The 16,509-nt window shown below is 46.5% G+C and overlaps 1 protein-coding gene across 1 annotated transcript; it reads right to left on the reverse strand.

Annotated features, from left to right (window-relative positions):
• Positions 1-3,514: 3,514 nt before the first annotated feature.
• Positions 3,515-10,855, reverse strand: LOC128418291 (trypsin-like). Its single transcript, XM_053397818.1, has 5 exons — positions 10,290-10,855; positions 7,275-7,449; positions 6,069-6,328; positions 5,132-5,268; positions 3,515-4,040 (listed from the first exon to the last, which is right to left on the reverse strand). Exons 1-5 carry the CDS (start codon positions 10,327-10,329, stop codon positions 3,891-3,893), a joined length of 762 nt encoding a protein of 253 aa, XP_053253793.1. The 5' UTR covers positions 10,330-10,855; the 3' UTR covers positions 3,515-3,890.
• Between the last annotated feature and the right edge of the window lie 5,654 nt (positions 10,856-16,509).

The raw sequence follows: 16,509 nt of genomic DNA on the forward strand, positions 1-16,509 counted from the left end.
TGGGTTATTTGTGGGGCATAGGAATTCGTTCATATTTTTTTCCATAATATAGTCCGGCCCACCACATGGTCTGAGGGACAGTGGACCGGCCCACAGCTGAAAAAGGTTGCTGACCCCTGATATAGATTGACAGATGACAGATGATAGATAGATAGATAGATAGATGATAGATAGATAGATAGATAGATAGATGATAGATAGATAGATGATAGATAGATAGATAGATGATAGATAGATGATAGATGATGATGGATAGATGATAGATAGATAGATACAGTGGTGCCCCGCAAGACGAACGCCTCACAAGACGGAAAACCCGCTAGACGAAAGGGTTTTCCGTTTTGGAGGCGCTTCGCAAAACGAATTTCCCTATGGGCTTCCTTCGTAAGACGAAAGCCCATAGGGAAATCTCCGGGACAGCGGGGAAGCGCAGCACGTCTTCCCCACTGTCCTCGGACCTCCTCCGAAGGCTGGCGGTGGGGCGGATAGACCTCCTCCCACCGCCAGCCTTCGGAAGGCTGCTCCGAAGGCTGGCGGTGGGGCGGAGAGACCTCCTCCCGCCACCAGCCTTCGGAAGGCTCCTCCGAAGGCTGGCGGTGGGGCGGAGAGACCTTCTCCCTGCGCCAGCCTTTGGATGGCTGTCCTGAAGACTTGTGGTGGGAGGAGTGTTTTCCTTCCCACCGCCAACATTCAGAATGCTGTTCTGAATGTTGGCGGTGGGGAGGAAAAACCCTCCTCCCACCGCAAGCCCCGGGAACAGAGGAGAAGCGCTGCGCGCCTTCCCCTCTGTTCCCGTACCTGTCCTGAAGGCTTGCGGTGGGGAGAAAAGCCCTTCTCCACACCGCCAGCCTGGCAAGCGGTCTCCATAGGAACGCATTAATTGATTTTCAATGCATTCCTATGGGAAACCGTGCTTCGCAAGACAAAAAACTCGCAAGAAGAAAAAACTTGTGGAACGAATTAATTTCGTCTTGCGAGGCACCACTGTAGATAGATAGATGATAGATAGATAGATAGATGATAGATAGATAGATAGATGATATAGACAGATAGACAGATAGACAGACAGATAGATCCCAGAGACAAAGTCTAATTTCTTCAGTCTGTCTCTTCCCCTCCTGCTTCGTCTTATCAGAGGCCGGGTGGAGAAAGGGAAACCTCCCCCAAAGTGGAAGGTTCCAGCCTTGCAACAGCTTCAAAGGTGGTTACAAAACACCAAGCACGCAACTGACATCACCCTCACAGGAATTACCGTAAAGATCATCTCCTGTCTTGGTCAGAGGAAGTCAATTGTGCACACCCTCCTCATCCTGACGAGCAGATTTCGTCATCACCCTTCAAGGTGTTCGGTTTGCGGAGATATCTCTGAACCCTTAACTGCTGATTGCCACTTCCCCCTCTCTCGTTGGCCTGCTCCTGTGCCTTTAAACACCACCCCAGAAACGTAGGGATGCCGCAGGAGATGAAACCTTGTCTTGTAGGAGAAGCTTCAGCTACCGAATGCCATGTGTCTACTGTGACAACTTGAGCAACAAGGATTGCACACCTCCTACTGTTGGACCTGTGTCTTGTCTTGGTAATGGACTGGATTACAGCCAACAAACTGAAGCTCAATCCAGATAAGACTCAGGCTCTGTTCCCTAGGGTGGGTGGTTCCCTAGACCAGATGGCTGGGAGGTCGCCTGCTCTTGATGGGGTTACACTTCCTCTGAAGGAGCAGGTTCATAGCTTGGGGGTCCTCCTGGATCCTCTGCTGTCACTTGAGGCTCAGGTGGCCTCAGTGGCCCAGAGTGCCTTCCATCAGCTTCAGCTGGTGGCCCAGCTGCACCCCTCTCTGGACAGGGACAGCATAACTACTGTTGTCTATGCTTTGGTAACCTCAGGGTTAGATTGTGTGTTTAGACCTTTTAACCTCCCCCTTAAATAAATTCAGAGAAGACTCAAATTTTGGTTTGGTTTTTGGCAGAGTTTAGGCCACAACTTTATTGATTACAGAAAGTGACTAGTTGCATAGGCTCTGGTTCGCCTAGCTCCCTGCCATGCAGGTAGCGCTGACCCAGGGCACCAGCATAGGTCAGCCAAGGGTGAACACCTGGAACAGCGGAAAGCCGGGAACAGACTATGTCCACCACCCAAATGTCCCCCGGGACTCAGGTACGGGCACAACCCCTCTCAGGGTTGACCAAACTATTGAGTCCCTGGATTCCTTTAACGGAATACTCTTTACATAGGGATGGCAAGAGCGTTCTCCCATCCCTATCACCTAAACCAGAGCCTATCCGCAACCTAACAAGTTGTGACGATTTGCTACGCGGCAGGCGAAACCCAAATGGCAACAGCTAATCAGCCAAGTGGGAAAAATTCCTGCTGTGCCCCTGTCCCAATGACAGACGACACACGACGGCATAGCAAGGTCAAGTGCAAGCCCTAAATATAGGGAGAGGTGGGCAGGTGTTCCGATGCACTGGCCCAAAGAGGAAGATCAGGGTCATGTGCATGGGCATAAATAGGTCCCTCGATCTGTTTGGCTAGCGTCCCATTGGCCTGATTAAACCCAGCATCGAGGGACCTACCAATAGGGTGTTGTGGCTATCCAATTGTATCCACCCACAACACAGGGTTTGGTTGTCAGGTCGCACCGCAACACGTGCCCTCTTTGAGGGAGGACACAATTTACTGCAATCTGCTATTACGTAGGGCTGCCTCTGAAGACGGTTCAGAAACTTCAGCTAGTGCAGAATTCAGCGGACAGGTTGCTCACCGGAGCAAGATGGTTTTAGCATATGACCCTGATCCTGGTCTGACCACACTGGCTGCCAGTACGTTTCTGGGCCCAATTCCAAGTGCTGGTTTTGACCTATAAAGCCTTAAACAGCTCAGGACCACAATATCTCAAGGACCGCCTCTTTCCATATGAACCTACCCGGACCCTGACATCATCTTCCGAGGCCCTTCTTCATGTGCCTCCTCCTTAGAATTGATGCACCACGCTGGGTTCAGGACTGAGTACCATAATATACGACTTTCAGATATCCTCATACGGTACCTATCGGCGTTTATTTACCAAAGCCAGACTAAATGTATTTCCCTCGGAAGTTCTAAACGGCGGGCTGAGAGGCATCCCCTATCGGAATAGGCTTAGTTTATGTTCCCAGGACGTCGATTATACGAAGCATATCCTACTGCATTGTGGGCAATATGAGCAAGCAAGGGGTTAACTGAACAAACCCCTACTGGCAAATTTGCCAGGAAAATCCAAAGCCTCCCATATTAAATATCTTTTGGAAGACCAGTCAAATGATATTACACTGGCCGTGGCTAAGTTTCTTTTGGAGGTTATAAGAAACGAAGATGATTATGCCCTAGATAAAACAAAATGACTTCCTTGGTTTCTTCCATCTGTCTGTCTGGTCGTTTTAACTGTATCTAGTTTTGAAATTGTTTTGTGGGTCTTTGGGCCGCAATAAAGTTTTGGTGATGATGAGTACCATAATAAATAAACCTGACAATGAGATAGGGTGCCCATACTAAGTTTTATTTTTAAACACAGCAATGTAGTGCAAACTCCTCCGAGTCTTTCATGCTTTCTGATCTTCCCACCAAGTCCATTCCAGATTTCTACCTGTTAAAGACTTCTCCCAGCTTTAAATCTTGGGAACTTTAGTTCTGTGATTTCCCTAAGAACTACAGCTCCAAAGAAGGCACACTTTAGAGATTCTTAGCGTACTCACAAAACTACAATTCCCAATATTGGGCGCCACAGGTTTTTTTGGGCACCAGCTTTCACACTTTTACGCAGGTGGTTTGTTTTGCTGCAGGGAAGATAATCAGATGTGGCCTTTTCCCTAGATGAGGAACCCCCTTTTCCTTGAAGAAAATCCTCAAGTATCTCAGTTGTTGGCAAGCACCTCTTGGATCCAGGAGTGGTAGTTGCACACTGTTGTGTACACGCCAGGTTTGTTTTTCTGGGCACATCCAGCACCCCAGGACACAACGCCGGTCAGTTTTCCATTACACACCAGAGGCCCACCAGAGTCTCCCTGCAGCCAAGAGCAGACAAACAAAACATGACTGTCTGAACTAGAATAAGAGGAGAGACTGAGCCACACAAGAACACATCTCTCTCTCTCTCTCTCTCTCTCTCTCTCTCTCTCTCTCTCTCTCTCTCTCTCTCTCTCTCATCCTTCCCTCCGTAGGAATCAAGCACATTCCCCCACAAAATATTTGTTATTTGTGTAGCCGAAGCTGTTGCAAAAAATAAAATACATAAAATGGAATAAAATAACGTTACACGCTTAAGATAATTATTGAAGCAGGACACTATGTCAGATAACAGCTTGCTCCCCTAAAGAATTTAACTTGTCATCTGTACAAACTTTTGTTCTTAAAATTACCTCTCTAAAGGCAAGGTAGGCCACAAGAATTAGAGAGGAATCTGTCGATTTTGGTTTCTCTCACTTTCTCACTTCTCCAATCCTAAATTGAGTTTTCCACGTTTTGGAAGCAATTTGCAATAATAATGATAATGATAATAATAATAATAATTCCTAGAGAAAACTGGTGAGCTTTTTAGTGCAAATTTCTCCTAATGTACTTTTTTGCAGTTCTGAGAATTATGCACACTTTTTGCAAGCCGTTTTCCCTAATATAATGCTATTTTCAATGCTCTTTTCACCAAAGCATGCCTTTTAATGGACACTTTGTGTGCATTTTTGTTTGGACAAGTGCAGCACAAAATTCAGAGAAGCACGAACTTTGAAGGATAACTGCATTACAGTTCCCGTATTGCTTTGAAAGGCACAGATTAAGTAGCTTCTCATGCAAGGAGAGGAACATCAGAGAGAAAGTGTTAGTGTTGTTCATGATGAGCTGATTTACTAGTTTCAAGGAATGGATCAAGAAGTGATGTGCAAATGGCTTTAGATTAGGTCCATAAATTACCATACAGGATATATTCAACACAAAAAAAGTGACAATTTGTTGTTGACAAAGGACAGCTGGACTTATAAAGGGCCATTACCTGATTCAGTAACTTAGGGCCTCATCAAACCTAAATCCAGCCCTGCCGACAGGGCTTCTCCTTTCCCCCCTTCCCACCCCCCAAGTTCAAGAAACCCAGTTTCCCTCTTACCTGGCAAGAGTCTTTGCCGCCCTCTATGTAGCCAGCGCAAAACATGTTTTTAGTGATGCGGCCAGGATAGGAAGTCTGGCAGGCAGAGGAGGACAGAATCGGCAACTTCAGGCATTGCAGTTTGTCTGGGTATTCGACTAGGGAAAGAAGAAAGGTGCGCCTCAGTTAGGGATGGTGTGAATCTGACCTTTTCGGCTCCCCAGTTCAGCTCTTCACAATTCCAAGCCAGTTTGCCACTGTTATTATTTTGTAAAGAAGGGTCTCAGGGCAATATCTGGTACACAGGCTGAGACCCTACGTGCCCGTGGACTGTCTTGCCAGAGTGGTGCATGCTCTGGTTATCTCCCACTTGGACTACTGCAATGCGCTCAATGTGGGGCTACCTTTGAAGGTGACCCGGAAACCACAATTAATCCAGAATGCGGCAGCTAGACTGGTGACTGGGAGCGGCTGCTGAGACCATATAACACCGGTCTTGAAAGACCTGCACTGGCTCCCAGTACGTTTCAGAGCACAATTCAAAGTGTTGGTGCTGACCTTTAAAGCCCTAAACGGCCTCAAAGGCCCAGTATACCTGAAGGAGCGTCTCCACCCCCATCGTTCTACCCGGACACTGAGGTCCAGCGCCAAGGGCCTTCTGGTGGTTCCCTCACTGTGAGAAGCCCAGTTACAGGGAACCAGGCAGAGGGCCTTCTCAGTATTGGCACCCGTCCTGTGGAACGCCCTCCCACCGGATGTCAAAGAGAAAAACAGCTACCAGACTTTTAGAAGACATCTGAAGGCAGCCCTGTTTAGGGAAGCTTTTAATGTTTAATAGGTTATTGTATTTTGGTGTTCTGTTGGAAGCCACCCAGAGTGGCTGGGGAGACCCAGCCATATGGGCAAGGTATAAATAATAAATTATTATTATTATTATTGTGAGGGATAAACGCTGTACCTCCTGTAGTCCGAGTGTTCCCCCAGCCTGAGACGAGGCAGTCCTCTCCTGCGCTGGGGCAGCTTGGGGAAATGTCGATGGGCTGGACAAAGGCGTTGAAAGTGACCGGCTGCGAGAGTTTGATCAACATGAAATCGTTGTCCGTGGTGCGCGCATCGTAGCCAGGGTAGCGGATAGCTTTCTCCACCTGGATGTGCTGTTCAGTACCTTCCTCCTGGCTGGTGTCATGCTCCCCAAGGTGGGCCATGAGAGTTCGGGGGCTGGCGAGAGAGAGAGAGAGACTTTGGTGTGAACTCAGAGTGATTCACAGTAAACCTACTCGAGAGCAAAGAAGGACCAAGCCAGAAGCAGGCAGGTCGTGGTTTTAACCCGGCTTCAACCTGTGCTCCATCCAGAACCTGTGTTTTTAAAATCACGGCTCAAAATCACGCCATCAAAAATATTTTGAAATCACGCCATCAAAAATATTTTAAAATCACGCCATCAAAAATATTTTAAAATCACGCCATCAAAAATATGTAAGAGAGCATAAGCAACAAAGAGGGGCTCTCTGAGCCTGCGCAGAGTGCCTTTCCTGCGCCACTACTTCATACCTGCCAAGTGCCCCAGGAAAAATGGAACACCCTAATTTTTTTTGTGCAGCAGCCAGCCTGCTTATATAGAGCTCCACTGCGATGCAACAGTAACCATTTTCTGTAACTATCCAATCACTGAATGTCACTTTCAATCCCTTATTTGCATATGTGGACCTGAGTGAAAACTATCTACAGTATCCCCCTGCTGGCCCAGGGTGAGAACTTCAGTACTTAACAAAAAATATATTTTGCTATCACCTGACCCACTGGGCCAGCCAAAGTCCTCTCTGATGCCTTATCCAAATAGCGTCCAGCGTGCATGGTAAGTTTTCCAATCGGCAGATGATTGTCTTTTAAAGAAAAGTTTTTTGAATGTCTCCCAGTTTCTTTATGGGAAGCAGAGAGAGCAATATGGGGTGTGACTTTGAAGCAGATTCTATGAAAGTTCTGGACCCAAAACTGTTGTTTTCTTAGTGTACACATCTGGCTTTCCCCAATATATTGCCAGTTCTGTAACTCGGTTGAATACCCCTGCCAAGCCCTTTCTGCCCCAAGGAGTCTGCAATATAGCCATGCTTGCTTTTTAAAGAATGATCCATATAAACCCATCGACCCTACACATTAAACTCACGTTTTGTAGCAATGGGCAGCCGAGATGACCCAGCGGTCATTAATGAGGGAACCGCCACACCACCGGTAACCGGCACCGTAGGTTAAGAAGACTTGCCAAGGCTGGGAGTGAGCCGGACACTCGTACCCTGCGATGATCTTATCGTCGTCATCATAGCCGTTCAGCGGTGTAGCTGCTGCAGGAAGACAAAACAAGCGTGCAGCGTCAGTGGAGATTGGGGGTTGCCAGTTCCTTCCCCTGGCGGGGGCTCCTGCGCCTTAACAGAAATGGCAGGCCTTTGTGCAGCCCAACAGGATCTTGAGAAGCCTTCAGATTTTAGGAGTTGTCTGGAACTGGGAAAGGAGATGGGTTTCTCAAGCAACAGGCAGGTCACAGCACATGGCGAGTGTGCAATGTTTTGCATGCCCCACAAGTGTCCTGGAAAATCCCGGACATCCCATTTGTTATCACGAGAGAAATGAGATATAATGAGATGAAAAAGATCTTGAAATATACATTTATTAAGAAACCAGAAGCGTTTTTACTTGGCATTGTAGGAGATGATATAAATAGACAGGATTGTAAGTTGTTTTTATATGCAATGACGGCGGCAAGAATATTATTGGCACAAAAATGGAAACAAGAAGAACTACCGACGAAAGAAGAATGGAGGATGAAACTGATGGACTGTGCAGAGCTAGGTGAACTAACAGGAAGGATTCGAAACCTGCGGGACCAGAGATTCTCAGAAGACTGGAGTAAATATAAGAACTATTTGAAAAGTAATTGTAATGAACAGATTACGCTAGTAGGATTGCAAGAAGTTTTGTAAGGAGGATTATGTGAAATATTGCAAAAATAGACTATGAAGAGAATTATTAGTTAATGATAATTAAGAGTAATAGAAAAATTAGGAAATGCAGAATAAGTGATAAAAGCGGAAAATCACCAGAGGAGCTGACAGAAGTCAAAAACATTGTATAAGATAATAAATTATGTTATATGAATGTTGGAAACGATATGTTAAAAAAACTAATAAAAATATTTTTTAAAAAAGAAGAGAGAACGATGGTCATTTTGGTTGCCACGATCTGACATGATTTCTTGTTGCAGTTCCCTCCCCCACCACGTGTGTGCTTTTTCGGGGCCGTGTTCTGGTATGGTGCCCCAACACACACATTTGTGAGCACGTTGCCTTAAAAAAAACACCCACTTTTTTTGGGGGGGGGAACCATGTTGTGAAATTGTGCGAGATCGCAGCGACCAAAATGGCCGCCATGCTCTAACAATGAAAAAAGGGGAAGATGTTGCTTCAGAAGATGTCGTCCTGGATTTTGCCTTCAAAGTGTTGGAGGGTATGAAACTATGGATGGTGGGCAGAAATACAAAGATGGGAGACTGAAAGTGATCAGAGATGGAGATGTAAGGAGGAGGACCCACATACTCAGTGACTACTACTAGGCTAGCCATGATGGCTAGGCTTTACTCCATGGTTGGAAGAAGGAGTAGGCCTCTGAATTCCGGTTGCTAGGAATCACAAGTGAGAAGAGTGGTCTTGTGCTCAGATTCCTCTCGAGAAATTCCCATTGGGTCATCTGGTTGCCCCTGTGGGAACTGGATGCTGGCTGATCCATCAGATGTTCAGATATTCTTAAGAACCACATCGCAGCTTTGGCTTGAGACCCCCAACAAAACCACAACCATGAGCTGTAGTTCTGTAGCCAAATGTGCAAAGCCCTCAGCCTCAGGCCACTTTAGCTGCCCGAGTCATGGAGGGGGTTCCCGTGACCACGTTAAACTCATGGGTGTGAAGTTCCATCATTATTATATAAAGCGTTGTTGTTGCAAAACAGGAGATCAACCCCTAATGCTCTCTATAGGTGAAGGAAATTGAAATTGAATTGAAATACTTTATTGTCACTTGTACAATTTGTATACAGTGAGATTACACGAGCACCCCCCACTCAGCTCTCTTAGTCTTAATTCCCCTCGTTTGCTGACGCACACCCACCAAACCCGAAAGTCAGTTGCCCTGTTGTTATCTTTTCATCCAGCAGCCTAACAGCCCACAGATAGAAGTGTTCTTTACCCTGTTGGTGCGACTAATCATGCTTCTATATCTTCTGCCCGAGGGCAGGAGATCAAGAAAGTGCCGGCCAGGGTGTGAATCATCCCTGAGAATTTTCCTCACTCTCCTGAGGTAACATTCTCCCGCTATTTCATCCAGCGGATTCACAGGACAGCCCATAATATCTTGTGCTGTATTCACCACCCTCTGTAGGCACTTCCTATCAGTTGATGTCAAACCAGAGTACCACACCGTGATGCAGTATGAAAGGACACTTTCTATTGTTGACCAGTAGAAGGAGAGCATCAAATGTTGATTGACATCATTCTTTCACAATATTCTGAGGAGATAGGGAATGCCCCTATCTGGCAACATCCCCTCAGATGTTAGGAAGGGGCTTGGACTAGATGACACTTGGGATCCCTTCCAAATCTACGATGCTAAGCTTCAGCATCTTAAAAAGCAGAGGCATCACCTTGCCAACAAAGGTCTGTATAGTTCAAGCTATGGTTTTCCCAGTAGTGATGTATGGAAGTGAGAGCTGGACCATAAAGAAGGCTGATCGCCGAAGAATGGATGCTTTTGAATTCTGGTGCTGGAGGAGACTCTTGAGAGTCCCATGGACTGCAAGAAGATCAAACCTATCCATTGTGAAGGAAATCAGCCCTGAGTGCTCCTTGGAAGGACAGATCCTGAAGCTGAGGCTCCAATACTTTGGCCACCTCATGAGAAGAGAAGACTCCCTGGAAAAGACCCTGATGTTGGGAAAGATGGAGGGCACAAGGAGAAGGGGACGGCAGAGGACGACATGGTTGGACAGTGTTCTTGAAGCTACCAGCATGAGTTTGACCAAACTGCGGGAGGCAGTGGAAGACAGGAGTGCCTGGCATGCTCTGGTCCATGGGGTCGGACACAACTAAACGACTAAACAACAACAACAAGCTTCAGGAGAGAGAGAGAGATCTTACCTGCCACACCCAGGAGAACCGCCAACAGGAAAATCGCCATTGTGTCACAACGAGACAGAACAGTGGTCACCCTGGATCCTTTTATATTTTAGCCATCGCCTCCCCTTATCTCACAGCTGCTCAGTTGACAGGCCAAAAATAGAAAGAACAGCCCCCACTATCTACGTTTTGAGGGAAATAGTTGTCGGTTCCACCTGACACATTCCCTGGGTGGGAATTTTAAAATAACCCAGAATGGCACACCCTGTTCTAAAAGCAGTCAAGGTAACATAGGCCTTAAAGCAAAGAGTTGTTTCTTCCTCCTTCTTCTGCTGTCCGTTCTCAGCATTCAGGCTTCCATGGACTATTTGCCTTCTCTCTCATAAGCCGCTATAAGGATTTTTGAGATCTAAGGGTGCTAAATGGCAGTCACAGCTGGACAGAGCAATCCAAACTATAGGCAACTGAGGCAAATGGAGTTTCGGATCCAGGAGATGTTGGGTTCTCCTGGCTAAACTGGGGCTGTGCTGGTGTAAATTCAGCTGGCTTAAACCCCTCAAATGGGACATCCAGGAGGACTTGCACCAGTTCCAATCCTCCCTCACTTCAGCCATGTGGACCTAGTAACCCGTGAAAGAGAGCTGGGAAACTGTGGCCCTCCAGATGTTGATGGACTCAGCTTGGCCCGGCAACTGTGGCCTTTGCGCCAAAATCTGTGGGTGCCCGGCCCCTTTGTGGGGAATTTTGTGGGTGCTCAGGCACCCAGGGCCCCAGGGAGTTGGCATCAATGGATGGACTCATCTGTCACCTGGGAAATGGAGCAAACTTGCTTTCGCCTGCTCTGGGAGTCCACGTCATCTTTCCTGCCACACACAACACTTCACTCCGATTGTGATGGTGAACAGGCTGGCCGATGTGAGCAAACAAAGCTATTCGCAGTCAGCTGCCGGCCTTGAATGTTGCTCCACGATCAATGAGCCTCACTCAGGCAAGACACCTCACTTCCCCCCGAAGGTTGGACTGTCCTGCCATGACTTTTAATAAGTACAGGTTTTTGTCCCCGCGCCAAAGAAATGGAAAGGGTCAAGTTTACTCCGACCGCAATTAAATTACTAGCGCTTAATGGGTTGCTAATTTCACCGAAGGACAGCTTGACTGGCGACCCTGGCGTGGAAACACAAGGACAAGCTTGTTTGCCAGCAGATGACAGTCTGTGCTTGGCAGGTGAAGTTTCTGCACCTTGCCAAGTTAAACACACTTCAAAGGCACCTGTCTGGGAAAAATATGTACCCTCAGAGCAGGGGCGAATTTCTGAGGGGGGTCAGGGAACAAATAGTATTTGGCTGCAAGCTGTAAGATATCCCAACGGCAATCTCTCACACACATGCCATGTTTGAAAGCTGGTTTAAACTAACCACAATTATCTTGAATTTCTGTTTAAGCCTCAAGAAAGAAAGGCATTTTCGCTGGCCAGCTTTAATTCAAATCCATCCAACCTCCTTTGGGGAAGGTTCTCAGGAATGGTGGAAGGAGAAAGAATTTGCCCATGTGAAGACCTTCAGGTGGAAACTCTTACACATATGGTTCTTAACTGTAAACTATATGCTGATCTCCGCCAGCAATTTCTAGATCAACTCTGTATCCCCCAATGGAAACCAGAGTTGGAAGCCATACATTTTCTATTACTGGGGAATGATCAGGAGCTCACCAACTTAGTGGCTAAATATCTCTACAGTGGTGCCTCGCAAGACGAAAAGAATCCGTTCCGCGATTCTCTTTGTCTAGCGGTTTTTTCGTCTTGCGAAGCAACCCCATTAGCGGCTAAGAGGATCAGCGCTATTAGTGATTTAGCGGCTTAGCGGCTATTAAAGGCTTAGCAGCTAAGCTGTTAAAAGGCTATTAACGGCTTAGCGGCTTTGAAAAAGGGGGGGAAGCGGGGGAAAAATGGCGAGACTCGCAAGACGTTTTCGTCTTGCGAAGCAAGCCCATAGGGAAATTCGTCTTGCGAAGCGCCTCCGCAACGGAAAACCCTTTCATCTTGCGGGTTTTTCGTCTTGTGAGGCATTCATCTTGCGGGGCACCACTGTATTTGGTTTTTTGTTGTCGAAATACACTGCAGACGTCTGATCTCCCCAGAGACCTAGAGATGTGACGATAGACTGCTCTGCCTCCTTTCTTTTAGCACATGTTTTGTGCCACTGGGGAGGTGGTAATTCTGTATTGATTTGTTTTGGTCTAAAATTATTTCTTAAATGCTGGTGCCATAATAGGTAAGAATTTAAAAATATGCACCGGTGTGAAGGTGTTCAGTGCAGATGTGTACGGGTTCACGTGGGTGTGTATTATTTACAAAAGTGTGTGCTTCTCCACACAACGCATAACTATGGGAACTCACACCTGCAGGAGGCTGTGAGGGTCACCAACATGGATGGCTTAAAAAAAAAAGGATTGTTGGACAAATTCATAGGGGAGAAAGCTATTGATGGCTTCCAGCAGTGATGGCTCCGCTCTGCTTCCATGGATTCTGAATACCAGTACAGGAGGGGAGAAATGCTCTTGTGCTCAGATTCTTCTTGTGGGTTTCCCATGGGTTTCTGGTTGGCTGCTGTGGGAACAGGATGCAAGACCAAAAGGGCCATTGGGCTGATCCAGGTGAAAGAGGAGAGCGCAAAATATGGGCTGAAGCTCAAAAAAACGAAGATCATGGCCACTGGTCCCATCACCTCCTGGCAAATAGAAGGGGAAGAAATGGAGGCAGTAAGAGATTTTACTTTCTTGGGCTCCATGATCACTGCAGATGGTGACAGCAGTCACGAAATTAAAAGACGCCTGCTTCTTGGGAGAAAAGCAATGACAAACCTAGACAACATCTTAAAAAGCAGAGACATCACCTTGCCGACAAAGGTCCGTATAGTTAAAGCTATGGTTTTCCCAGTAGTGATGTATGGAAGTGAGAGCTGGACCATAAAGAAGGCTGATCGCCAAAGAATTGATGCTTTTGAATTATGGTGCTGGAGGAGACTCTTGAGAGTCCCATGGACTGCAGGAAAATCAGACCTCTCCATTCTGAAGGAAATCAGCCCTGAGTGCTCACTGGAAGGACAGATCCTGAAGCTGAGGCTCCAATACTTTGGCCACCTCATGAGAAGAGAAGACTCCTTGGGAAAGACCCTGATGTTGGGAAAGATGGAGGGCACAAGGAGAAGGGGACGGCAGAGGACGAGATGGTTGGACAGTGTTCTTGAAGCTACCAGCATGAGTTTGACCAAACTGTGGGAGGCAGTGGAAGACAAGAGTGCCTGGCGTGCTCTGGTCCAGGGGGTCACGAAGAGTCGGACACGACTAAATAACTAAACAACAGGAATGATCTTCTGTTCTCATGTTCTTATGAGGTGGTCCCACTCGCCCACACTCAGCACCCCTGTCCACAAGTTTCCTGCGAAGAGGGTTTGACTGTTAAACCACTCTGGGAATTGTAGCTCTGTAAGGGGGAATAGCGGCACCCCCCAACAACGCCCAGCACCCTTAACAAACTACAGCTCCCAGTATTCCTTGAAGGAAGCAACGTCTGCTTAAGGAGGTGTCATATTTTAAAGATAAGGGGTGCATGTGGCCTTAGGTCCTGGTTGCCTCAAGGACAAGGTGAGATCATCTGGTTGTTCCCTGAGCTGGCAAGGCTCATTTGACCAAAAAAAGAAAAAAAGAGCCTTTATTGTCATTTGCTCACTGTTGTGAAATTCTATGGCAATAGAGAAAGCAGGTAACTTCCGTTTCCTGGAAAAAAACATTCTATTCTTTCAGGCCTATGTAGTAGTCAATAAAGAAGGCATCTTTCCACAACAGTTAGCTGATTTCTGGTTTTAACTTGGTGTTTGTTGTGGTTTTTTAAATTGTGGAGGTTTATGTAAATCTGTTGCAATCTGCTTTATCTTTTCTTTTCTTTTCTTTTTTTAACAAATAGTTGTTTATAAATATATTTGCTTTAAAAAGAAAAAGAATTAAAGAAGTCTTGGATGCACCAGATGATGGTCTTATTATTTGCAGGGCTGAGTGACCTGAGGTCAAGCCTTAATAAAATAAACATTTTAAGCAGCGCTGACACCAGAGACTAGCAGTTTGTTCATAATTGGTAGTGGCATGGGAGTAAATTTTGAGGGGCAGGAACTTGTCATGAAATCTTCAGAACAGATTATGGGGAACCTCCAGCTCCTGGGCCAAATTAGGCCTGACAGGAATCTTCATATATTTTTCAGGGTGTCACCTGGTGATTGACAAGAGGGCAACCCCACCCATCTGTCAGCGTGGCCTGTGGAGGAGCTCAGGATTTAGCCAGCCTGGATCCTGCTCCTCCCTCCCACCCTAGAACCATCAAACCTGTTCCTAGCTAGACTTCAGACAACACATCAGGTATTATTATTGCCTGTGGCATGACTGCAGCTGCAACAGCAGTTACCTGGGAGTAAGCTCCATGAAACACAGTGAGGCTTACTTCTCCTACGATGTAAGTTCAACTTGCAAAACACACTGGGCTTTAACAAAATATCTTCAGCCAGCTGGAACGCAGCGGCTTTGGCTATTAATTAAACAATCCTGCAGAGAAACATCCACCATCTAAATTGCTATCCTGAAACAGGAGAGCGGTCAAAGGAAAGGGACGACGTACCCAGCCTCTCCTGGGTTATTTCCCAGAATGGCTTTTTTTCTGTGATAACTTATCACAAACAAGCTTGAAAGCTACAAGGTCATATGCTTTCCAGGACAAGGAGGGTCTGTCCATTATCCTAGTACTCTGGAACATATCCTCACTCTTGCTGTGAAAATAGTCCCAGAGTTCTGTTTCCTTGTACTACACCACTGCAAATTTGTCTCCTAAGCAAACAGGGTGGAGATTAAACAGAAAGGCACATGTATTAGTGTATGCCATGCTACTGGACCATTGTAGGATGTTTCAAAGCTCCCCACAATGGCAAAACCAAGACGCCACGCTCTCCAAATTCTTAGGTTTTTAACCATTTATTATTTCGCTTGTGCGATTTTCTCCAAGCCCTGGAGGTGGCGCTAGGCAGCAGAAAATGTTCAATTGAAGCAACGGAAGCCTCATCGGTGAAGATGCAAACATACCTTCTGTGGTTTAACTCAGTGTCAGGATCTGGGAAGGTCCCCCCCAGGAATCACAACTAAATATCTGTGACAGGTGGCCCTCTAAGCTCTGCTTAAAAACCTCCAGTGAAGGAGAGTCCACCACCACTCGTGGGAGTCTGTTCCACTGCCACCAGAAAGTTCTTCCATATGTTTAGTCGGAATCTCCTTTCTTGTAAACTTAGAATCATAGAATCATAGAGTTGGAAGAGACCACAAGGGCCATCGAGTCCAACCCCCCTGCCAAGCTATTGCTTTGGGTCCTAACTTTGGGAGCTGCAGAAAACAAGCATGCTCCATCCTCAATGTGCCAGCCCTTGAGATATTTGAAGATGGCTTTGATACCTCCTGTCATTCTCCTCTTCTCCATGCTAAACACACCCAAATCCCTCAACCGTTCCTCATATGGCTTTGTTTCCAAAAGCCTTTATCATCTTGGTCACTCTCCTTTGCAGCTTGTGCATATCCTCTTTAAATGGTGGTGCCCAGAACTGGACACAGGACTCCAGGTGTGGTTTGACCAAGGCAGAATAGAGCGGGAATATTCCTTCCCTTGATCCGGACACTAGACTGCAGCCTAGAGTAGCATTTGCCTTTTTTGCTGCTGCATCATTCTGTTGACTCATGTTCAGCTTGTGGTCTATGAAGACCCCTGGATTCCTTTCACATGCACGTGTCTCTCCCCCCCCCATCCTATATTTGTGCATCTGATTATTTCAAATATAGAAACTTACATTTGTCCCTGTTGAAATGCATAGTCAGAATGCTGAGAATTCTAGCTCCCTCTAACCTCGCGATATCTCCCCCAAAGTTCTTAAGGTGACAGAATGAGTGGCAGGTAGGGGAAGTTGGTGGGTGGCAGAAATTAAAGTCAGCTTGCATTTGAAAGAGAACTTACCTCGTTTGTGCTTTCCGAAGCATTGCGCGAATCAAATCGCAACCGTCCTTCACACACTTTTTTGAATTTTGCGAGTGAGTCCTCAAGCCAGAATACAAGAATGCATATGCTAATGTTTGCAAAAAATAAAATAAAAATGCATGCGGTGGTGGAAAATAACGAACGCCAAAATGGCTTTGCAAAAGGTGTAATTATTGTTTTGTC

The sequence above is a fragment of the Podarcis raffonei genome, chromosome 8 (assembly GCF_027172205.1).
Source record: "Podarcis raffonei isolate rPodRaf1 chromosome 8, rPodRaf1.pri, whole genome shotgun sequence".
Lineage (NCBI taxonomy): Eukaryota > Metazoa > Chordata > Lepidosauria > Squamata > Lacertidae > Podarcis > Podarcis raffonei.